The following is a 26,222-nucleotide window of genomic DNA, read 5'->3' on the forward strand; positions in this document are numbered from 1 at the left end:
TTTCCAGAATTATACTTGATTCTTCAAAACTTTATAAAGCGATCCGATCATACCGTCTACTCATCTAATTAACTGAGTACATGGGGAGATATAAAGTGAAATACTTTGTTTCACCGTGTGAAGGGCATCATAATAATTTTTTTCTTTTTACCCAAATAAGTATTATTTGTGCTAATACTCCTAATGCTTATAGATGTGATTAACGAATCAACTGCTCTACTTGCAGGCTACTTGGCAAGTTTAAAATAGTACCATTATTCTTTTGGGATCAAAATTGTATAAATTTCGTCAAAAGTAAAAATAACTACTTCTTGAACGAACTGGGCATAATCAACTGGAAAGGAAGGCAAGGACCCATAAAGACATATCATGCTGCACCGTTGAAGTTGTCAATTGGGTCTATTCGTGGGCATGACAAATACTTACATGGACCACAGTCCACGAAACCCAACAAGCATCGTCCAATTTTAATCTCCACGTTTCTACCGGAACAACTTTGACATCCGACAGGAAACTCAATAATGTCATGTTTTTGGAGAATAGAAACATTGGAAAGGAAAGATGGAACCGTCATCCAAGTTGAATGAAAAGAAAAATTGGAAAGCATTATCCAAGACAATTTTGGAATCTCACAGACTTGTCCATAGACTTTCAAAAGATTAAAGCATCATGCATGAAGGAACTCATGGGAATTATTTTTGAATCTGGTGATAAAATAGAAATATAGAGTTTTGTAATGACACTTTGGATGATCTGGCATGCAAGGAACAAGCTCATATTTGAGGGAATTTGCATGAAGACAGAGGTGATAGTGGACTGGGTGAGGGCATATCTATGGGAATTAAATCAAAGGAATAGAAACATGACCAAGCACTTAAATTATTATTCTCTCTGTCCGAAAGAAAATTGACAAAAAGGGAGAAAAAGTTTAATTTAAGTACGTAAATTGTTTTGAGTTGTTATGAATAGAAAATTGATAACATTGAAAACTTTAAATTTTTGATCACATTTAATAGTGGTGAAAAAGTTTTTTTTCTTTTTTTGGACGATCAATAGCGATTCCTCACTCACCTTCATTTTTTTTTTGTCAAAATGATAACATTTGTATTGATTTAAACTTGATAATACAAGAGCACTTTACAAAAGGAGCTCATTGCCCTCATAATCTATTCTTGCTAGATCTTTAATCCTGCCAGGGAAACATGATTCCCAATATACATCATTAACTAGCTTCAAGGCAAACTTTGCTAGCCTATGACACACTTCATTCCCTTCCCTATGTATAAAAGAGAAGTTGCATTGCTCAAAAAACTCCCTCAGCTTTTGTATGTCCTCCAGTATCACAGCACAGTTGCTGTTGTTGCATGAGACGGTTAAGATACAGTCTATCACATTCTTGCAATCTGATTGTACTTCGATTCTTCTCCAGCCTGCTGCCTTTCCAAATTGCATTGCAGCTCTAATTGCTGCAGCCTCCTCAATTTCTGGTTCCCCCAACTTCTCCTCCATTATGGCCCAAGCTTTCAGCACCTCTCCTTTCCAGTTTCTAGCCACTATTCCTTTACCAGTTCTGATTGACTGTGTTGAGATTGCAGCATCAGTGTTTATCTTGTACACACCTTCCATTGGAGGCTTCCATCGTCTATCATACTGATGTGGAGTTGCTTCAACAATGCCAGCTCTACTTTCTAGTTCCACAGCTTCCTTGAACTCCATCCACTCTTGTTGAGCTTTCCTTACCACTGAAATTTCCTCCCCTTTTGCGTTGTTGAAGACAATCTGGTTCCTTGCCTTCCATATTTGCCAGAGGAGATTAATTGTTAATTCTATATGCTCCTTGCCATTGACTCTTTGAGTTGCTTCTAAGAGTCCTTCCCACCATCTCCAAAAGCAAGCCTGCAGATCTATTAATCCATCCCAGTTGATTGGACTGAGTTTCCAGATCATCTTTGCATATTCACAATCAAAGAACAGATGCTCTATAGTTTCAATTCCATCCCCACAGCTTTTGCATATGTTGTTCCCCATCCTGTTCTGCCGTGCACCAAGTCATTGACTGGAAGACAGTTGTGTAGACATTTCCACATAAAATGCTTCAGTTTGTGTTTGACATTTGTTCCCCACAACTTCTTTCACATACTTTCCTTCCTATTATGGCTACTTGTCTTCTCCTTGAGCTGCATTGTTTTAGTTGCCTGTGCCTCCATTTCCTTTGCTAAAGTATACCCTGACCTCACTGTATATTCCCCATTCTTTGAGTGATGCCAGATGATCCTGTCTCTCCTTTGGTACATACTGAGTGGTATCCTTACAATCATTTGGGCCGTCTCTCTGCTGAAAACTTGATTTATTAGCTCCTTATCTCATTGTCCATGTTTAATCAGGTCTTTGACATATTGGATGCTTCCCAATGCTGGTCTATCATGTTCCATTCTACCATCTCTTGAACCAGGTATCCATCTGTCTTGCCACACCTTGATGGTACTTCCATCCCCAACTTGTTTTCTTATTCCATTTATCAAAAGGAATCTGGCGCTCAGAAGACTCTTCCATAGGTATGATGCTGAAGTAGGGGCATGCTTCATCCAGTCAGATTCTCTTTTCATATATTTAGCTCTCATAACTCTACTAACAAGCCTGTTAGGCATAACAATGATTCTCCAGAGTTGTTTTGCTAGCAAAGCTGTGTTGAACATTTCCAGATCTCGAAAGCCTAGACCTCCCTTTCCTTTCACCTCAGTAAGTGCCTTCCAATTGGTCCAGTGTATTTTCCTTTGATGCTCGTTTGCCCCCCACCAGAACCGTGCCATTTGTTTACTAATGTCTCTACACATTCCTTTTGGGATTCTAAAGCACGACATTGTGTAATTTAGGAGTGCCATTATCACTGATTTCAGCAATACTTCCTTTCTAGCAAGACTCAATAGATTTCTTTTCCAGCTTTGTATTCTCTGTGTTACACTTGCTTTTACTTCCCCAAACACCTGATTCTTTGTCCTCCCTATCACCATAGGAAGACCAAGATACTTCCCACTAAATGCTTCTCTTAGATTTCCAAGTATACTGCATACTTCCTGTCTGGTATCCAAATCAGTGTTCCTACTGTAGTAGATAGCAGACTTGTCCAAGTTGATTAGCTGTCCAGACGCTCTTGCATATTTGTCCAGCAGCTCTTGAATCTTCCAAGCTTCCTGGTTTGTGGCCTTGCAACAGAGCAAGGCATCATCTGCAAAAAAGAGATGTGTAATGGGGGGGCACTTTCTTCCCACTTGGATTCCTGTCCACATTTTACTAGTTGCAACTTTGTTTTTCAAGTTTGAGAGTGCCTCCGCAACAAATAAAAAAAGGTAGGGGGATAATGGGTCTCCCTATCTTATGCCCCGCTTAGGTTGGACATATCCTACTTTTTCTCCATTACGATTAAAAGAATAGTAGACGGTAGAGAGGCAATTCATAATCCATCTAACCCAAATGGGGCAGAATCCCATTTTTAGCATTATTCTTCCCAAAAATTGCCATTCCACTCTGTCATAAGCTTTACACATGTCAAGCTTGATAGCCATAAAGCCTATTCTACCTGTTCTTTTATGTTTTAGGAAATGCATAACCTCGTGAGCTAGGAAAACATTATCTAGGATTTGTCTGCTTGGCACAAAGACAGATTGAGTTTCAGTAATGCACTTAGACAGGATTTTTTCAGCCTATTTGCCAGGATTTTGGAAACAATTTTAAAGAGGACAATGCAAAGACTGATTGGCCTGTAGTGATTAATATTAGTGGGAGCAGACACGTTTGGGATTAGAGTAATCAGGGTTTCATTGACTGCCTTCAGCATATACCCACTATGAAAAGAACTCTTAATAGCATTTACTACATCCAAATTTATGATATGCCAATATTTCTGGAAAAAAAGAGGTGACATACCATCAGGACCTGGCGGTTTATTTGGATGCATAGAAAATACAGCAGCTTTGACTTCCTTTTCCTCCACAGGTTTGATCAAATTTTCATTCATCTGCTGAGAAATTGTATGGGGGACACCATCGAGAACCTCATCAATGTTAGCCGGTTGTGATGTGTTGAAGATGTTGCTGTAATGATTACCAATCTCATCCACCAGTTCTTCCTTTGTTTCACACCAGCTTCCATTCTCTTTTTGCAAGCCTGAAATCCTATTCTGTCTCCTTCTTATTCCCACAGAGGCGTGAAAAAAGGCAGTGTTTTTATCTCCATGCTTTAGCCATTTGTTTCTTGCCTTTTGAGCCCAGTAGATTTCCTCATCCCTATATGCCTTGCCCAACTTGCATTTCAGTTCATCTAGAGTGTCCCTCCTTTGACCAGCTTCCATCTGCTTGGCTTCCTTGATTTGTTTTTTCAACCTCTGTATTACCTCTCCTGAGTTGTTCCTTTTCTTCCTATTCCATTCCATCAATGCCAATCTGCATGCTTTGATTTTTCTTGTCACTTTAAAAAACCTGGATCCTTGTTGTTGTTCCTTCCAAACATTCGAAATCACAGTATTAGTTTCCTCCTCAAAGGTCCACCTCTGGTCAAAGTAAAATCTCCTCTTGTAATTCTTCTTAACAGGTTCAGTATCCATTAGAACAATACAGTGATCAGATGCTTCCTTATGCAGATGTGTACACCTTGCATTCTTGAAATGTTGGATCCATCCTTGATTTGCTAGGCATCGATTTAGTCTTTGTTGGACCAGCCCACCTCCCTCCCATTGATTAGACCAAGTCCATGGCACTCCTTCAAACCCAAGGTCTATCAGTGCATTACTTTCTATGAACTCTCTAAAATCTTTGAAACTGCTCTCAGGTCTACTTCTCCCACCCCATTTCTCCTCATTTGACAGTATATCATTTAAATCACCAGCCAGCATCCATTGCTCTCCCCACTTTCCTTTTTCTTGGTTGATAATTCTCCACTGTTCCCTCCTTATTCTGTCATCAGTGCTTGCATACACACCAATGAACCACCAACTGAACTGTTTGTCCTTTTCCATAATCTTAGCTTCAATGTAAAAACCCCCACTATTGACATACACCACATCCAGCTCACTATTCCACATTAACGTTAGACCCCCGGCCTTGCCCAAAGCATCAATAACAAAGCATTTCTCATAGTTTATTCTTTTCCTAAACTTTTCCATGACCTTTTTTTGGTTTTTGGTTTCACAGAGAAAAATTAAATTAGGAGAGTAGAGATTGATTATCTCCTTCAACTGGGGAACTGCCAAGGGGCCTCCTGCACCTCGGCAGTTCCACACCGCCACCTTCATTTAGACCGTGGAGGCATTAAGGGAATAGCCTCCAATTTCCCCGTCTGGTCACAGGTGTGCAGCTCTATCCTCATTATCTTGTTCTTTTCTTGATCCTGGCCAGACTCTAGCATTTCAACATCTTCATTCCACTCACTGGTTTTCCTTTTTCCCCCTTGCGTTTTAACCACAGATATGTTATTTATACTGCCCAATGGTACTCTTGTCCTTCTTGTGAACTTTCTTTGTTTTGGTTCATATCCCCCTTGCTCCCGTGCTCCTGTCTCTCCATGTTTTCCTTATTTCCTACGTTCTCCATCATTTCCTGAACTCCTACATTTTCCTTCCTTCTCTCTTGAAGTGCTGTTACCTCCCAGACTTTCTCCTTATTTCTTTCCATACCTTTCCCTTCATGTTGCCCCTGTGGTTCTGGAACTATTTTAAATTTATCCCCTATCCCTTCCTGTTTTTCACTTTCCGTTTTGGTGTCCATTTGGCCCTCTTTATATACCTCCTTCCCTTTCTTATCCTGTACCTTTGTATCTGCCTTTCGTACTCCACAGGTATTATCAAGCTCAGGTTTTCCTCTACCTAATGTTGGTATAACAGCAACTTGATTCCCTTCCTTGCTATTTTCCTCAAAGTCATTATTTCTTTCCTTTGCTCTTGTCTCCTTATTCCCTCGGATTAGTTGTGTTCCATTCCCCTGTTTTTCCTCCCTCGTCTCCATTGTCCTGGTCCTCAGAGGTGAAGCCATGATATTCCCAGCCTTCATCCACGCTCCAAATTGGTCTTCTCTTAAGTTGTACTGATTTAGTCCTTCATTGTTACATTTCTTATCACCGTGACCAATAATTCCACACCTGTAGCAAAATTCCGAACACTTTTCATACTTAAATTCAACCCATTGCTGTACTCCATTCAACTTGACCCTTGTTCCTCTTGCCAATGGTTTTGCTATGTCCATTTCAGCCAAAATCTTCATGTGTCTTCCTGCCTTTCCCCCACTGGAAGGGATAATGACTTCCCTTACAGATTTGAAGATGTCTCCGATCTTAAAACCCACAGCCTTACTCATCCAGTGGATCGGCAAATTCCAGATTTGGACCCACAGGTATGCACTATTAAACACCTCCATCTTCCTCTCTATCCCAGCCTCCCATTTCTTGATAACCAGTAGTTGGTTGTTTATGACCCATGGACCGCCATAAAGAGCTTTTTCCATTTCTTGTTTTAGATTCAAAATGGAACTGAAAAAGATTGGCTTTGAGTTCAGTGACCTTCAAGTTTCTTGGATAGCCCCACACATGAGCTGTGAAGTTCTTAATCCCAGTGAAATTTGTAACCTTTTCCCCAATAACTTTTCCCATCAGACTTAATTGGCATTCCTCCACGCTTTGTTGGATATCCTCGAAGCTCAGATCGACTCCTTCCTCTTCCTCTGGATTCAGGTCAAATCTTTTGAAGGCAAAAGTGAGATCGTCCGCCATTGTTGAGTTCTTTTAGGTGTCCCCACACCAACTTCCAGCAATGTCTGAAAATGAAGTCCAACCTGTGGACTACACAGTCAAAGCCATAGATTTTTAGTTAAACTAGAGATAAAGTAAGAAGGAAAGAGAAAAGAAACGGTAACTAAAGAGTGTGATGAGAAACCTAGTACCAGAGAAAAGGCCTAATAGAGTACTATCATAACAACCCTAGAGAAACAAGGTAGAATATTATTAATGCTATCAAACCATAAATGCCTAAGCTTGCTGTCCAGCCAAGTGAGTTTTGGAGTTGCCTTGTAAGTGATTCTCCTTTAATGCCGCTTAAAAGTTTCCTCGCCAGGCTTCCGACACTACCTTCGTGTTCAGGGATAATTTAACGTCAAGTGCTGAACTAATCTGTGATTCCTCTTTACTATGGTGCCTCTCAATTGGATCGATGAAGGTGTGAGAATTGGTGAAGCGGCTTTGGCGCAGTTTGGAGGTTGGTGCAGTTTTTGAAAATTTAAAAACTCCTACCTTGAGGAGAGAAAGCTCTCTGTTCTAGAGAGAGAAGCTCCCACAAAGAGAGAATTCCTCACTCACCTTCATGATTGATTTAAATTCGTAACCTCTCAATTAAAGGTGAAGTAACTTACCAGTTAGGCCATGCTTCATTGTCAGAAACAAGATTTGAATGGTCAAAAATAATAGGGAAATATCTTTAAAGAGCGTGATTTGGGCGTGGTAATTGAGGTAAGTTTCAATAATGGTGAGATAATTTTCAATTGTAATTCATCAAAATATAAAAAAATCTGACCAATAAGGTGACAGAGAATCATTCAAGAGTCTCATACCAAAAAAAAAAAGTTTTAAAAAAATAGTCTCATACAAAGATAAACTCAATTTCATTTAATATTTGTTCCAAATTGTAGGCCTATTTCCTTTTTAAAAGAGTAGTTATCTTGATAGTTTACTAATATGCCTACATTTACTATGCAATATTATCAGCAAAATATACTACTCCATTAGTTAATTATTCTAGTTAGGAGGAATAACAACACCACCAAAAAATATAGAGCTGGATTGTTTGGTATCTTAAGAGATGAAACTGAAGCTATGGTGCTGGATTGGATTAGAAGAGTCAATTTGATCAAGTGCATTGCCCATGCATTGTCCTACGTAGAGATTCTTTTAAGAATTGGACCGGTAAAAATTCACTTCTTCATGGTGGACCGAAGTGTCAAAGTGCTAAGGAGTTTGGCTAGTGTTGGACCAAGTGCGCCATGGGTTTGGCAGGGGGTCCAGTGGATCAGGTGCATCATGGGTTTGACAGGAGGTCCGGTCGGTTAGACCAAGAAGTCAAAGATTGGCAGGGTCCGGAATGTAATTTGGATGTTGAAGAAGAGTGGGTCCATATTTGAAAGAAGAGGTGACATTAAGTAATAAGGTGGGCTTGCGTTGAGAATTAGAGTAGACTCGAAGAAGGGCTTGTAAATTTGGATTTAATACGGAAGTTACTCATGAAGAGGGAGATTTGTAGGTTCATAAGTAAAAGGTTATATTCCACATTAGTTCGAAAGATAGAGACAGAGCGGTTAATATATAAGTAAGGGTTCGAGATCTAGTGGCTTAAGTTTTTTGGTCAGAATTAGGTTCTTGACTTATATATTGACCTCTTTGGTGGACTGTTTCGAGGAGTTTCCCCCTTTCAGCATACACCACGGTGGTCACTGAAAATTCTGATGTGTTTAGCTTTGGCGTCGTGATGCCAGAAACGTTGATTGGAGAGCATCTGCGAGAATTCCTTTCCTCCTCATCATCACAACCCAATGAACCAATAATGCTGAAGGATCTCCTGGATGCCCGTCTGCCCCTTCCTACCAACTGCTTGGCCGTTCATGATATGGTTCTGGCAATAACTTTGGCCCTTGCTTGCATATATTCAAACCCAGACATTCGACCAACAATGCGACATCTCATACAGCAATTTTTGGTGGGCAAGCGAGGATCAACCAGGCCATTGCTTAGCAAGTCAGCATCACTGTGAATCAGCTATTAAATCAAGAATTTTTTTTTCTTGAGTAGGAGATTGTAAGAAATCTACTTGATACAATAATTTGTTTGGAGGGATAGAAGATAATAAAAGTCAGGTATGCGACAAATCTGCACAAATGGAAAATTGCGGTCGTTACATCTCACAACTTGCTTATACACAATCTATGACCACCATTTTGATATCTTTTGGTAGTTAACTGTAATGAACCTTGTACAAAGATGGATTATGTAGTTCATTGCCAATGAATGGCAAGAACGAAAAAAATTATAGGAAAAAAACCCAAGAAACAGAGAGATTTAGATTTCAATAGGAAGTTAAGCTTCCTTCCATTTGTGGAGTTCAAGATTTGAAGAAATGGTTAGGTTAAAAATGTTCTTTTGTAAGGCTTAAATACATATTGCCTATTGTAATTAGAGATACTTTCAATTCTCTCTGTGTTACCCCATGAAATGCAATTTCTGTTTGTTTTTTAACTGACTTAAAGTGACTGATGAACAAATTTGTCCTTATTTTTGGAGGGAGGCAACCACCCCATTTTAAGTAATTGCAAGTACTTAATTGTATATATGAATAAAACAGCCTATTGTTATTCTTTTTTCAACCCAAAAGCAACTCCTCCAAAGAGTTTAGCTGCTTTAAAATTAATCCAAGAAAAGTACATTAATCCCAAAACATTTTACACCCAAGACAAAGCAAGAGAAGCAAATAAGTAATATTTCTGTCATTAGGAAATAAGATACCATATAACATCTCCTAACATTAGAAGATACACATTAGTTCCATTACCAAGTAAAAGATAGCAGTCATTGCAGATTGAACCACAAGCTAGGAGTTAAGCAAACATCTCACTGAATTGCTTAGCATAATAAAACCAATTCTACGCAGGCAAAAAAAAAAAATTCAGTCCTAGCTGAACAAAAGATAACTACTTCAGATTTGAGAAGTTTTAAATGGCAACCCAAAGCTACTATTGACATCTACCAATTTGCAGCAGTATCCATTTGTGATTATGAATTACCAAAGAAAAGAGTTTTCTTTTTGTGTCGATCTTTATGTTCCTTTTATATTTTCTCTTTACCTTCTTTCTTATTTATTTTAATGGTCACATGATATGACAATTTCCCTCAAATGGGAAGGTAGATTTAGTAAACTAATTTATCTATCGGTGCCAAAATGTTAAAATTGTCAAAAACTAAAATATTTTAGTGGTGTAATTGTCTTTACATAACAGACAAAGATAGAATTTGTTGTATGCCAAACAGGAATTGCACTTCGGGATTATTTTATGTCTATTTCGTGGATACGGGAGACGAATTAAAACCAATCACTAATTATGGAAGGGCAAGATATATTTAAGCCTTTTTGTAATGTCATTTTTTCCTATCAAACAACATATACGTGCCACCAAATTTTCTACCCTCGTCACGAGACTCTCAAACAATGCCAAAGAAAGTTCTGATACTTTCTCTTTATTCTTTATTCTTTTACTGTTAATCACATTTATAAGATCTTTCATTAGATTTAGCATAAAACTAAAGAGGACACTATATAATTCAAATTTAGGATTATAATGATAATTAATACGTGTAGGGTTATATAATTGAAGTGAAAAATAATTACTCAAAATATTTATGTGGGAAAAAAGAAGATAAATAATTCACACTGTTATTGAAATCTCAAATAATAGAAGAAAGTTATATCATAATAAAACATTACAGACGCTGTTATACTCTTTTAAAAAATACCTCAACTAATGCCCTATTTTATAACCAATCAGACTTATAAAATAAGAAATTACTATGTCAAGAAATTATCAAGTAAAACACAAATTATTAAATAGGAAAACTACTAAAAACCCATAAAACACATGGCTACGAACCATGGTGTCGAGGTTCAAATCCCTTCTCGCTCACAACCAGCCCAAGAAAGAAGGGTAGATAATGGTGGGGATAGCGAACTAAAAGTTATGGAACTTGGATGTCGATCTTTAGTTGAAATGGAATGGTTTTTTTTTTTTTTTTTTTTTTTGGTGAACGGTGGAATCCTTAACCTATTTTTTTTTCTTAACCTATTTTTTTTTTTTTTGTTTTACGCTCCGTTAATCTTCCTCAGCCAGGTTTGGCTTGGGCAGAATAGCAGAGCAAGCACTCGTGACAGAATGTACAAGTAGTAGTAGCAGAATGAAAAAGCCTTCACTGTTAAATAACTAAACAGAAATGGTTAAGCTTAGTTTATTATGCCAACAGTCGCCAATCAGATTCGAAAGCCATTTGAGGATGATGTAGAATGTTCTTTAATCAAAAGAAGGTTATCATAATTTCCTTTTAATTGTACAACTTTTCTTGAAATTTTCGTAAAGGTAGATAATATTCGCGCTCCAAAATTTCCCTCAGGCTCTCCAATCTTCAGTGAAATGACCATCGTGTCTCTCATGTCTTTTCCCTCTTTTTTGTTGCTATTGACATAGATCGGATACCACCTAAAGAAGACAAGCAAACCTCTGGCTTCTCCAGCGTTCCCACCTTTAAATCAACTTTCTGACCAGCTAACTTCTGGCGACTCCAGGGCTACCACCTTGAAATCAACTTTATTTTTTTCTCTTAAATGTAGAAAGTTTCTGCTTATAACCTTAGATCACGAAGAAGGACAATAAGTTCCCGCAGTTGCTATGATGATCTGTAGACTCTAGTTTTCTTTGACAAGGGAAGCCAGTCGACAAGGTTTTAGAAGGGAGAAAGGTGGCCGAGTTCTTTTTCTTGTCGAGGGACAAAGAAATTTCTGGTTGATATCTCCAGCATAGCTCATTTTGCGTTGAAAATTCAAGTGCTCTTTAATTTGAATAATTTGATTTTTTTACCAGTTGTATATCATAATTCGAAGTCTTCCTTCTCAGATTTGCGAAGAATATGCAAAACAATTGAGTCTTCAGAACATGCATGTGGTGGATATTAACGTGGAGAGAAATCAAGTGAAGCTTTAATTGAAGTTCTTCATAGGCATTTTGGTGGCATTGTACCATGTCTTTACTTGGTACATTGGTGGGAAACATGATAGAATTACAGTTTGCGAAGGATTTTCGAGAAGATGACGACTCATGTGCGCGGCCGCTGGTGGTGGTTGGTTCTGGAACAAAAAGAGGACGGCGGCTGATTTGAACGGGGCTCTGGAACAAAAGGAGGATGACCATTTGGAGGGACAGAATAGTCAGTTAACAGTACAAAGGAGACAAGAATCTGATCAACAACAATTTTAACCAATTAATTTATCAAGGAACTAAGATCCACAAACTTCAGATCTTTCGTTCTAAGAACTAGGGATGCAAGCGATTCGAGCTAGATGCGAGCAGCTTAGTCAAAGACTCGATTTGAGCTCAGTCGAAGACAAGCTCGAGTAGCTTTTGCGAGTCGATCTCAAGTCTCCATTTTCCAGGCTCGTCAAACTATTCGAGTATTATATAATATATATATATATATATATATATATATTATTTACCACAAATACCTCCTGACTTATAATTGAGCTCAATAAGCTCGCTTGTAACTTGAGTCCAATTGATTCGAGTACGAGTTTAACTGGCTCTTTCACGAGTCAAGTTCGAGCCATGGTATTTTCACTTGATCGAGCTCGAGTCCGAGTAGCACACATATCTATCGAGTTCAAACTCAAATATGGTGTTACTCGAGCTCGACTCGACTCGACTTTAATACACTCCTGGTACGGGCCTGCGCCTTGATGTTTTCTGTTTCTAGTAGCACCAAGGCCCTGATGTATTGTAAAGCTTATATATAGCGTCCATGAGAAATTTACAATTTTGTGATGAATTTTAAAAAAATTCTACAAAAAGGATGATTTTGATGAGGCATTCCGTAAGGAGATCTTCGCATTTGGCGAATGCGAGCTCAGCTCTATTGAGCTCGCATTCGTGAAATGCGAGGTCTACTTATTGAGCTCAGCTCTGTAGAGCTCGCATTCCGCGAATGCGAGCTCTACTTATTGAGCTCTCCACTGCACCTCTCTGTTGCATCTGCTGCTACTGCCGCAACTATGCTGCCTTTATGGCTGGGGGTCCATAAACTAAAGAAGCGGTCCTTGGTTTCTTTTTTTTTTTTCTCTCTTTTGTCGTGGCTGGGGGTCTTCTCCTCTTGTTAATAATATAATATGACTTTTAATGTCGAGTGGTAAAAGGAAAAGGGCTCAAAGGCTCTCAAGAGTTGCAAGTAGTAATCCTGCTAAGGATGATGGCCCAACTAAAAGGTGAAAACCAAATGGTTATGGTTATCATGGTTATTGTAATAGTAGTAGGAGTAAGTACTATAAAAAATAAAATAAAATTATGGATTATTCCTAGCGTCCATGAGGTTTTGAATCTTATGGCTTGTAAAGCTTGTAGTATCCATAAGCTTGTAGCATCGCCACGGTTTGTAGTTATCCATCAGGCGATTGTACTCTACTAAGCAATATTTCTGTCCCAGATGCAAATTGAGTCATTGACTCGGATTTAAGTCTCTGAAGTCTGAGGACCAACACGCTTAACGACGTCTAAGAAAGGTTGCACAACAACTTCTATTCTAGTGAAGACAGATCTTTACTCTCAAAAGTGAAATCAAATCAAGACCAGAAAGAACACATTATCAAGTCATTTCATATATCATGTGGTCTTGTATAGTAACATCGATGGATGTTGTATGTAGCATGGTTGTTCTTCTCCCGATACCAGCTACTGCGCGAGCAACGGAAGCAGCAACAAAGTCTTTGTGGTTTACTCATTTAATTGGTGGATTACTATTTCTAATCCTCTGCAGGTCCAAGGTCATGATAAATTTAAAACTTGAATAGTACTATATCTTATGCGTTACTAATTATTGTAACATTGATTTTGGCTTTCAAAATTTGACCAAACAATTTTCATTTTGGGGAAAACTAATCACATATAAGATCATGATCATATGTAGACCTATGCTATGCACAAGAGAAACAAATAACCGTGTAATTCACTTTTCAAAATTGGTGTCCAAAAAAGAATTATTGACAAAATATCAAGATTGTGCTGGTCTACACATTTAATTTCGTGTTGCACATTTTAATCAATTACACTAATAAACATTTAACTGTGCGCTTGTTAGTGAGTTAAATGCCTATGACCAGATAGACCTAGTTAGGTATGTCTGGACTAAATCTATAGAAATGCAAACGAAGAATCACTACAGTTTAAACTCATATGTCTTAGCGTTCACATGTCACGAATTTGATTGCCCATAGAAGGCAAAAGAGATTAAAAAAAAAAGAGTATTGAATTACTGGCAGCGAAATGTACTTTTTAAGACCGAAACATTACTAATTTGCTCCCTTTCTCGCTAGTCTCAAACAACAAAAACGAAAGTTCTTGGATTTTTAAAATGCGCATATCACATTGCTTTTAACAATCCGTGTGAATGATGCAGATTGGAAAGATACTACTGGCTTGACTCCATTTTAAATGCGAGTTTTTCAGTCCAGACTACATAATCAGGGCGGGCGCTTACATTTCATCTATCTTGTGTTAATTACGGTCTTTCATGGTACTAGCATCGATGGATGTTGTATGCAGCGGATTTGTTCTTCTCATGATACTGGCTATTGCACCAGTAGCGGCAGCAGCAGCAAAGGAGTCTGCTGTGAATTTATTGGAAGCTGAAGCACTGCTCAAGAGTGGCTGGTGGCGAGACGATACTGCTGCAAGAAACGTCTCTGCCCACTGCCAGTGGCGTGGTATCATTTGCAACGATGCTGGTAGTGTTACCGACATACTACTTCCAAACTACGGAATTCTGGATGGCTTGACAAATTTCAGCTTCTCTTCTTTTCGGAACCTGGTTAGACTAGATCTCAGTGGAAATAACTTTTACGAAGCTATCCCATATCAAACAGGTGCACTCTCCAAACTCACCTATCTCAATTTGTCTTTAAACGATCTTCATGGCCAGCTCCCTTCTTCTCTAGTAAACCTTACACACCTAGCACAACTTGATGTTTCTTGGAACTGGATTGGAGGTTTAATTCCTCCAGGTATCGGAAACTTGACAGATTTGGTTACTCTAGATTTGAGCCAGAATTGCTTTTGGGGCCGCATCCCACCAACTCTTGGCCACTTGTCCAATCTGGCCTCCATTAACCTCAGCAATAACTACTTCAGTGGGACAATTCCTTCAGCTCTTTTTAATTTGACAAATCTTTCCCGGCTAGACATTCACTTCAATCCTGCAATGGGAGGATTTCTCTCAGAAGAAATAGGAAATTTGAAGAGTTTAGTTGAATTAGACTTCAGTGGCCTTAATCTTTCAGGAGCCCTCCCTTTAACTCTTTGCCGCCTAACCAAACTAGTATCTCTTTCAGGTGCTGAGAATCAAATTCATGGTTCCATTCCCTCTGAAATAGGAAATTTGAAAATTTTGGAACATCTTGTCCTTGGGTCCAACCGGCTGACTGGTCAAATCCCTCCGACCCTTCGCAATCTGACTACTCTAGTTACTTTGAACCTCTCTTCTAACCAAATAAGTGGTTCCATACCTCTTCAACTTTCCGGTATACCTTCTCTAACATTTCTAGATCTTTCCTATAATGCTTTGGAAGGTGAACTTCCGTGTGAGCTTGTCACTAAGTTTGGTTCAGAAAATTTTGTCGGCAATCCAGACTTGCATCACGATTCCACTCTTTGTGGCGATCACAGACATCACCCCCCATACTACATCATAGGTCTTGGCGTGTCCTTCTTGGTGTTCTCATTAATTGGCGGATTAGTGCTTTATATCTTCTGCAAAACCAAAGTCAAGAAAGTGGAACTTGAGCTGATGGACAATAAACACGGAGACATTTTCAGAATATGGAACTATGATGGACATATGGCTTATGAAGACATAATTAAAGCAACAAACGATTTTGATGTCTGTTATTGCATCGGGACAGGGGGTTATGGCTCTGTATACAGAGCTCGGTTGCCAAGTGGGAAAGTAGTGGCTTTGAAAAAGCTTCACCGTTTGGAAGGCGAGAATCCAAATTTTGACAAGAGCTTTAGGAATGAAGCCGACATGCTATCTAAAATCAGGCACAGGAACATTGTAAAGCTCTTCGGATTCTGCCTGCACAAGCGATGCATGTTTCTGATTTATGAGTATATGGACAGAGGAAGCTTGTTTTGTATCTTGAGAGATGAAACTGAAGCTGTGGAACTGGATTGGATTAAAAGAGTGAATTTGATCAAGGGCATTGCCGGTGCATTGTCCTACTTGCATCACGATTGTGATCCGCCAATCATTCACAGGGATGTATCAAGCAACAACATTCTTTTGAATTCACAGCTCGAAGCAACTCTTTCTGACTTTGGAACTGCGAGGATTTTGGAACTTGATTCATCAAATCAAACGGTCACTGCAGGCACCTTTGGTTACATGGCACCAGGTAGGTTACCTTGCTATCCCAGATCCCTTTCTGCTTTTCACCTTGTTTTTCATATTTTCTTGATGCACATTTTAGGCTTAACTTTCAAGAACAGAAAAGAAAAAAAAATTCTTCCAACTGAAACGATTATTATTATTATTTTTGGAATAGTAAGTCTAGAGTTGTCCCAGTTGAGATTAACTTTATCTGTATCCAAATATATACTTACTTGTCAATGCAGAGCTAGCCTATACCATGGCGGTCACTGAAAAGTCCGATGTGTATAGCTTTGGCGTTGTGGTGCTGGAAACGCTGTTTGGAGAGCATCCACGAGAATTCCTTTCGTTCATAGCATCACAACCCAATGAACCAATAATGTTGAAGGATCTTCTTGATGCCCGTCTGCCCCCTCCGACTAACCATTTGGTCGTTCGAAATGTGGCTGTTGCAACAGCGTTAGCCCTGGATTGCGTCAACACAAACCCGAAATGTCGACCAACAATGCAGCAAGTGGGCAGGCGAGAACCAACTAGGCCTTTGCACACCATTGCTGTGAATCAGCTTGTTAGTCCACCAGTACTTTCACTGCCTGACCAAACCTGCGCAGATGGGAGGAGTAGCTCAAGCACCATAAATGAATTCCATGTGGATATCTCTGCGACTCTGCCATCATCCAATTTTTCTATCCATGTTTCTACCTAAACAACTTTGATATCTGGTAGGAAACAGAATAAGATCGTGCTTTGCAAAAATGGAAACTTGGCCAAGCACTTAGATTGCTGCTACATACGGCCATTTGGTGTGCTAATGAAAAAAAAAGTGTACTCATTAATGAACAAGTAGTTCAAGCACCATGGATGACTTTCATGTGGATATCTCTGCCATATCCAATTTTTCTATCGATGTGTCTACCTACCTATAATATTTATACCAAAGGAGAATTTACCACTTGTCTTTATTTATGTAGGTGAATTCTAGGCAGAGCAACACTTACCAATCTAACAATTTGCAATTCCAAGTCTAGATTTAAAGAAATATTAGTTTAAGGATTCAAATATACAAAACTCATGCCAAAAATGATAGGATCAGGTCAATCCAAAGCTGTATTTTTAAAAAAAATAAGTTGCATAAATTCAAGCTTGCATAGCCTATAGGGATAATTTCAAAAACCTCCCTTGAAATTTTTGACAATTGCAGAGATCTCCCCTCAAGTTTATTAAATTACACCTACCTCCCTTGCTTTTACTATTTATGTAACAATATAGGCCAAAAGGTGATAGGTTGTAATTTTATCATTTATTTTATAATTAATTTTCCCTATTACCTGACTCTATGTGAATTAATTGTTAGATTCTACTCACTTTTAGTATTTTGCATTTATTTCAGGGAGTAGAACGAAAATATGATAACAAGTGCCAATTTAATAAAAAAAGAGTCCAAATAATAAAGCTTAATCCAGGGGCATTTTTGGAACAGGGAAACTTATTCCCATGTTGGTAATTGCTACAAAGGCAAGGACGGCGCAGGTTTTCTGGGAGAGCTGGAGCACCACACAGGAGGTCCTCTCCGCAAGGAGGCCGGCGGCACGGTGCAGAGAGGCTACTAAAGACGAAATAGAAATTGCAGAGGAAAGGCAATAGCTTTAGCTTAGTTTTTGATGTTTTCTTTTCATGTTTCTTGGTAGGACCCCTCCTGCACATGTCTGGGCAATTAGGAAAGCTTTGACTTTTCTTCAGTTGCACTCTTAGTACTTTCTTTTCCTTCTCCGTATGTCATCCCAAGTGAAACAGAGAATCACTTCTTCTAACTTTGCTATCTCTTTTTGATTGGAACGGATTGAATTCTCAAAAATCAGTGACAATGGCCGCAGCTTTCTCTTCAATTTTATATGGGTTTTGTTCATTAAATATGAACTAATTTCTCCACTCTAGTCAAGAAATGACAGGATGCTTTGGGTCGCTTAAAATTGTGAGATCGATTTAATTTTATTTTTTTCTTTTATTTATTGGTATTCGCATATTCCTTGATTGTAATGCTTATGATTATTTAATTAATTGATTGTCTTGGATCCGGATAATTAGTTAATTTGGTAATCGATTGTCAATTAGGACATTAAATCCGTAATTGCTTAATTGCCCTAAAATAGTGACAATTGGCACGATTAGATTCGTATCAGGGGGATACGCGGGCTAATCTGAAATAACCCTGGTAGTGTGTTATTTGGTTAGAATAGGACTCCTCTAATACGTAAGGCAATTGGAGAATTAAATCTTATGAGTGTACCTAGAATTGTTTTTCAATTAGAACAATGATTAACGGGCGTACCTTGATCACCGACACAGTAAAGAGGGGTTGACTGTCATCGTTTGTTTGGCAGTTATAACCTATTTATTAGTAAATAATTGGAATTGCTTTTGCATCGATGATCAATTAGGTGAACTATTACTAAAGTTATTTCTTGGCTAGACCTTTAATTATTATCACTCTGATTTTAGTGAATTGTCATTTAATTTGTAGTTAGCTATTTATTTTTATTTGAATTTATTTGATTGGCACTTTCCACACAAAAACACCCCCTGATTACTGTGAATTTGAAAAGAAGCAGCTACACCCAGTCCCTGTAGATTCGATCCTGCTTACCACTATTTACAAAAATTAACTTTAGTTGAGCAGGTCTTTATTATTGCACAGGCTGATAACCTGTCAAAAGGCTATATTTTTTTTTTCAAAAATCCTAAACTACTCTTTTTGTATAAAAATAAAGCAAAAATTATTTTGCCAATTCCTTTCTTTCATATTTCAACCGAACCCACTGTACTAACAAACTAACCTAACAAATAGTCTAATTCCAAATTCTAAACTCAAGTAATTCCAGCATCATAGTTATAAAATTGCTTCTCCCAAAGCATGCATTCCATTTTGAAGATTCGTTCCATTCTTCAAAAATATTCTCACCATATGGTTACATGGAACGGTCAAACTCACAATTAACTGTTCTTATGTTTGCATAATCTTTAATATAGGATGCCATGGTTTGATTCCATATAAGTAGTTTAACTCCTACTACATGAGCCACATTGTGGTCTTGAAGAAAATCCTTAGGGAAGATTTAGGTATGGATGGGATTAATCAAGTTTAAGAAAAGGAAAGGCGTCATTATGACTTTAGAGATCTTCAAAAAATTCATTGTGCCAAAAATCAAAATTCTATTGACAATTAATTACACCCCAAACTTCAAACCTAATGCCCACACTTTCTCAAAACAAAATAATTTAGCCTACTATTATATCTCCAAACATGTTAACGTTTTAAATACAGAGAAGAAACTCTATCTTCATAACGAAAACACAACCAACAATTGTCAAGCATAAAAAGAAACAGGGTAAAATACCAAAAACCCCCCTGTGGTTTGCCAAATGTACATTTTACCTCCCTATAGTTTGAAAACCTACAATTTAACTCTCTGTCGTTTCAACTAAAGTAAAAGTCTGACAGAAAACATCTAAACTAATGTCTGAATGGAAAATGTCAAAATTGCCTCTCTATAAGTCAATTCCTCGGAAGAATGTTTCGTGCATTTGAGAATGGGTAAAATACCAAAAATCCCCTTGTGATTTGCCAAATATACACTTTACCTCCCTATGGTTTGGAAACACATAGGGTATCATTGGCAAGTGAAAATATTATCGCAACCACAACTCTCAGCAGGGGTGCGTGGCACTCAAATACCGTTATTGTAGATATTTTCTGTCAGACTTTCACTTTAGTTGAAATAACAGGGAGTTAAATTGTACATTTCCAAACCATAGAAAGGTAAAGTTTACATTTGGCAAACCACAGGGGGGTTTTTGGTATTTTACCCAAAGAAATATAAATGTACTTATTGACATCTTAAAACATTTTTTGGATGGATGATAGACAAATTAGCAAATTTATCAATTTTAAACGCTCTCCCTCTTTTGACCAATGATTGCATTATTTATTCCATTATTATTGTGTGTCTCTTCATTTCCTTTTAATTTGACCAATCTCTTAAATAAACTTGTGATTTGACAATTTCAAAAAGAAGAAAAGAGAAATAGAAATATATAGTAGGGTGTGATTGGCTGCAATTATAGGTAATGGTTGGTGGTAATTTGAGAGCGAATTATAGGAAGAAGGGGTTGATGAATGAAAACAGAATGCTAGTAAGCGAGAGAATCGTCGTTAGCTGTAACTTGTAAACAGGATAGCCGAAAAGGTTAAGTTTCTTTTTCTTTTTTTTTAAATCTCATTTCATTATACTATGAATTATTTATTAAGTGAAGGTCATTATAGTCATATTATTGTGACAAGAGAGGTTAGTGTAATTTGTAAAACTTGAGGGGAGCCAAGTGAAATTGTCATAACCTCAAGGGAGGTTTGTGAAATTATCCCTAACCTATAACCTCATTTAAAATTTGAACTCTAAATATGTAGCATGCATTTGCCTTTACTAGTTAAAAGAGAAAAAGGAATTTCACACGTAAGAAATTATTGAAACATAAATGGTGCAAACTTTCTTTTTTTAAAAAAAATTAATATAAATGTGCGAGTTTTTATCAATCTCTAGTTTGCCATATAAACATAGAATGATTTTCATATGAATTTATTATATCACCTATTAGTTTTAATTCACTAAACTCAACCACAGAAAAGAAAAAACAGGAACATCAAGTTTCGAAATATGGAACCTATATTCAGCGGGCTACTATTTTGGTGCTTATGACCCCATAAGTCGATTGCTGCAATTTTTTACTTCCTCCTAGGATGGCCCCAAAAAAAAAAAAAAAAAAAAGAGTTTCCCGGTTGCTCATCAATTGAGGAAAACGCTGGTGATTCCCTTTTTTTTTTTTGAGGAAAAAGCTGGTGATTCCTTATTGCTTCCTGGATTTTTAACCTAAAGTGTATAATAGCTTGAGAAAACGTTGTACTATTAAGGGTCCGTTTGTTTCGGGTGAAAATGTTTTCCAGAAAAATATTTTTCTAATTTTCCGTGTTTGGTTGCACAAAAGTTACTGAAAACATTTTCCTATGTAAAATATTTTCACTCATCTTATGGAAAACAACTTCCCTTCCAAACTTACTGAAGTTGTTTTCCGAAATGCATGCATCCCGCCTGTAGTATGTTTCAAACTTGCTGAAAACATCTTGTAGTATGTTCTTTTTTTTTTTTTAGTGTAAACAGGAGGACTCGAATCCAAGACCTCTTCCTTACACTCCCTCCCCCGTACCACCCAACCCAACCCTCCCCCTAGTATATTCAAAATAAAAAAAAAACTCCACCCTGCTCATCCTATGCTAGTAATTAATTATGTATAATAGGGACATTCTTTTCTAGAAAAACTTCCAGCAATAAGAGTGTAAGATATATGTTACAATAAGCATTGCATGTGATTGATATTTGACACTAAATGACCAGCAATTTGTTTATTGTTTAAAGAGATATTTTTTATTCATATATACATTTCTCCAAAAATTTTTAAAGTTAAATAATGAGATAAATTTTCTTATTTTATATGGGAAGAAGTATGTAGTTATAATGTGTAGAAAGTAAAGATAGAGATAAAAGTGAAAATATTTCAAAAGTTAAACAAACACCAGAAAAATGAAGTAAAAAAATATTTTCAATAAGCTAACCAAACACTTGAAAATGATGAAAGGGAAATGATTTTCATGAAAAATTACTTCCACGAAAAATATTTTCCCAAGGAAAATATTTTACTTCTAACCAAACAGACCCTAAAAGAAATTCTGGAGCACATCAAGTACCCCATAGCATCCAAGTAAAACAGCGACTTGATATGTGCAAGGAGGCAGGGGAGGTGGCTGTTGGGTTGGAGTGGAGTGGACATTTGCGTTGGGTTAGTGGGCTTATTAAGTTGTTTACAGAATGGTTGGTAAAAAAAAATTATGGTTGGGTGTGCAGATGGTTGATGATACTGTTATACCTGGTACGCATTCAGAATCTGCTTCTAAGAGTAGAACTGATATTTTGAGTAATCTTGACCTTTCTTCATATGTGAACCAAGGAATGCCTCTGCCTGGGTGTATTGTTCACCAAGAAACCTAGTCTCATGTTTCTGGTAGATTCGATGATTAAAATGGTTCTTGCAAATATACTTTTGGAAGAAATTGGTGGCCACCTTCTGGTTCATTTGCCGCCAACCATCCAGTTTGACCTGCTTATGGAAGAAGTTGGAGGCCATGATAATTGAATGCAGGATCTGTAAACTGCTGTAAATGAATGCTAGCAAAGTTTTATCAATTAATGTGTATATTGCTCCTCATAGTCGAAATAGTGATGCCTCCCTGCTGACAAATTGACCATCTTATATTAGCTTTTGGAATTTGGAAATCTTCTGGTTGCTTGCAAGCTTCTTAACATACATTGTAGGATATACTATACTTCTTGTACATGTAAAAATTTTCAGGAGGTGCAAAAAAAGACACTTGGTTTATAATTCTATTTTACAACAAAAAAATGCAAAAATAAATAAACAATTATTATGTAGTTAGCTAATTTGGCTTTTCTTTTCTTAGCTAACCATATGTTCCAAAGCAAACATTCTGGTATAAAAAGCTATACGTGCAAGTATTGTGCATGAATGGAAATATAGAAATATATTAGTAGAAGGCTAATAGAAAGTTAAGTTATGCTATAAATGTTATGCACTTATTAGGTTAGATCCCATCTCCCTTTAATTTTTTTATTATTAGAAAATGATAAACAGTATTAGCAGATGTAGTTTTGTAAGTTCCATAGAAAACCTTAGGGCTTCACACTGTTATAATTTTGTTAAATTTTTGGACAATTTTGCCCTCCCTTTACTCCCATGACGGTGAAGTTGCTAAGCCTTAGTTACAATTTTTCTTCCTATCCATCCCTTCACCCATGATCCGATATCACTACTCCAAAACCCAAACATCCAATACCAATGCGAATGCTTCACTCATACTTTTGCTTCCTCATTTCTGGCTTGAGATTAGATGATCAAGCTATACACAGTACACACCAATTCTTAAAGAGGTTGGTACTCGAAGAAATTCCGGAGAAGTTGAGAAGCAGAAACCAACCATGATAGTAAAGTGGGCAAGGGAAAGCCATGCAAACATGCCCATTGATTGTCGACAAACCCTTAGTCATCATTTGGTTTTTGATTAGACAAATATGAACTCAGCATTTGTTTCATGTAATGATAGCCATAAAGGAATCTTGAAGGCTAGAAAGATTTCTCGTGACTCTCTCAAAAGAAAGAAAGTTCTGATGCTTCTTTTCTTTTTTGTCGTAACTTAGGTCATTCTTTCTTTTAGTCTCCTAAACTGACAAGCTAATTGTCTCCCATTTCACGGTTCTCAAACAACAGTGACAGGGTGTCGAAACCTGTGCAATAATAAAAACCTACTCAAACTAAAAGTAATTTTTGTAGATAGTGGTAAGCAGGGTCGAATCCACAGGGACTGGGAGTAATTGTTTCTTTTCAAATTCACAGTGATAAGGGGGTGTTTTTATGCAGAAGGCGACAATCAAAGTAAATCAAATAAAATCTAAGAAGCTACTAGAAATTAAATAACAAATTACTAAAATCAAATGAGTGATAATTAAGGATCTAACCAAGGAATAACTTCAGCAATGGTTCACCTAATTGATCATCGAAGCAAGGGCAATTCCAATTATTCATCAATAAATAGGTTACAACTACCAAACAAGCGATGACAGTCAACCCCTCCTTACTGTGTCGGTGATCAAGGTACGCCCGTTAATCACTACTCTAATTAAGAAATAATCCTAGGTACGTCCGTAAGATTTAATTCCCCAACTGCCTTACGTACGAGAGGAGCCCTATTCTAACCAAATAACGCACTACCAGGGTTATTTCAGATTAGCCCGCGTATCCTCCTGACACGAATCTAATCGTGTCAGTTGTCACTATTTCAGGGCAATTAAACAATTACGGATTTAATATCTCAATTGACAATAGATTATTAAATTAACTAATTATCCGAATCCAAAACAATCAATTAACTAAACAACCATAAGCACTGCAACCAGGGAATATGCAAATACCAATAAATAAAAGAAAAAGATAAAATTAAATCGATCTCACAATTTTTAGACGACCCAAAGCATCCGTTGTTTCTTGACTAGAAAAAAGAATTTAGTTCATCCCTAACGAGGAACACTCACAAGAAGCGGAAGGAACAATTGTTTCCTTTGTCATTGACCGGGAAAACTCAATTCGCTTCAATAAGGAAAAAGAAAGAACAAAGCTACAGCGAATGATTCATGGTTTCTCATGGTCTCTGACATACGAGAAGAAAATCACTAAGGAACGGAAAAAATGGAAAAAGTCTAAGTGAAAACCTAATCTAGAGCTACGAGACAAAAGTCAAAAGCTAAAAAACAAGGTAGTGCTCAATGTCAGCCATATATCAATCGTTCCTATTCTAATTGCTACTGTGCGGCGTCCGCCGCCCAGCCGAGAGCGGAAAAAGAAGACTTCAGCCTCCCCTTTTTAATGTTGTCTTCGGGCCAATTACCAAGAAGGGTCGCGGTTTGATATTTCAAAAATGTCCCTAGATGCCTGCTACTTGAATTCTTTTTTGATAACTGCCAAATTGACATTTGTTATGGTATTTTCGTTCTACTCGCTGAAATAAATACAAATTGTCAAAAGTGAGTAAAATCTAACAATTAATCCACATCGGATCAGGTAATAGGGAAAATTAATTATAAAATAAATGATAAAATTGCAACCTATCAATTTCCCCCACACCTAAACCATGCTTGTTTTCAAGCATGATAACAGCAAACAAACCGAATGTTTGACAAAGACTATTGCCCTACCTACCATATTGCCAAGACACCAAGAAAAACATATATCAAGCATCAATGGTCAAGTCCAAGAAACATCACTGCGGTTAGCTTCTAAACCACAAACTCCTCTAATTTCAGGTTAACTAATCTAAGAAAAAGGAATGACGCACAACATTTATCAGCAAATGGTCCAACTATTAACAAAAATCTCAATATTAAATTCATAAATCGGCAAGCTGACTTTTATTATACACTAACACAACTTTCAACTTTTTTTTCACGTTTTTCTATTTTTCTTTTTTTTTTCCTTTTCTCAATAGTAACAAAAGACTTAGTCGCTAGCAATTGGAGCCTTTTGATGTGAACTCCAACATTTTTAGATGAAGGAGCCCGGTTACTCAGCTCTTATCGTTATACGACCACGTACTCATAGAAAGTACTACCTTTTTACGCGAGAATCAACACTTTTAGGTGCAGATCCCTGGTTACTCAATAGTAACTAATAGCGGAGTACATTCAAGTTTATTTATAGCTAGAAATCAAAAACTCAATATAACACAAGAACCAAAAGAAAGCTTGCATCAGCTAGCCTCATTTCAAACATGGAGAACTAAAGTTAATAATCGGACCACTTCACATGAAAAAGCCAACAATCATTCCCTATACCTAGGAAAGTTAACCAAAAATTAGAAAAGTTAATCAATTACTGATATTCACCAGAGGGATATTTCTGAACTCAACCACATTAACTTGATACCCTTTTATTACTAAAACTCGGCAATAGCAGAAATAGAGGCAATAATCCAACATCAAACTTTGGTATCACTTATGAGCTAATCACTAAAAAGGAAGAAAGAAATTGAACGAGAGGTGGACAAATAGCAAATTAAAAAAAAGAAAGCAAAAACATCTAAAAAAAACTAAAAAGTAGAAAAACTAGCACAACTGCCCCCCCACACCTAGATCCTACATTGTCCTCAATGGAGGAAATAAAGCAATTATAGTGAAAAGGACAACGAAACTTCCCTCTCAAGTGGCTACGGGATAGGCGGGGACGATGGAGGGAAACCGATGTGGTGGAAATACGCGCCCAAGTTCTGAGTCATCATAACTCAATTCAACCAGTAAATGCAAAACTCTGTCCACCCAAAATCTCAACAAAGCCTCCAAATAGACAGTTAA

The 26,222-nt window shown here is 37.4% G+C and overlaps 2 protein-coding genes across 2 annotated transcripts; one reads left to right on the forward strand and one right to left on the reverse strand.

Annotated features, from left to right (window-relative positions):
* Positions 1 to 1,137: 1,137 nt before the first annotated feature.
* Positions 1,138 to 2,028, reverse strand: LOC140008648 (uncharacterized). The gene has a single exon (XM_072053485.1). The coding sequence runs from the start codon at positions 2,026 to 2,028 to the stop codon at positions 1,138 to 1,140; it is 891 nt and encodes a 296-aa protein (XP_071909586.1).
* A 12,333-nt stretch (positions 2,029 to 14,361) lies between these two features.
* Positions 14,362 to 17,152, forward strand: LOC140004476 (uncharacterized). The gene is made up of 2 exons (XM_072053486.1): positions 14,362 to 16,225; positions 16,446 to 17,152. Exons 1-2 carry the CDS (start codon positions 14,362 to 14,364, stop codon positions 16,904 to 16,906), a joined length of 2,325 nt encoding a protein of 774 aa, XP_071909587.1. The 3' UTR covers positions 16,907 to 17,152.
* Positions 17,153 to 26,222: the final 9,070 nt, after the last annotated feature.

This window comes from Coffea arabica, chromosome 6c (genome assembly GCF_036785885.1).
Source record: "Coffea arabica cultivar ET-39 chromosome 6c, Coffea Arabica ET-39 HiFi, whole genome shotgun sequence".
Classification (NCBI taxonomy): domain Eukaryota; kingdom Viridiplantae; phylum Streptophyta; class Magnoliopsida; order Gentianales; family Rubiaceae; genus Coffea; species Coffea arabica.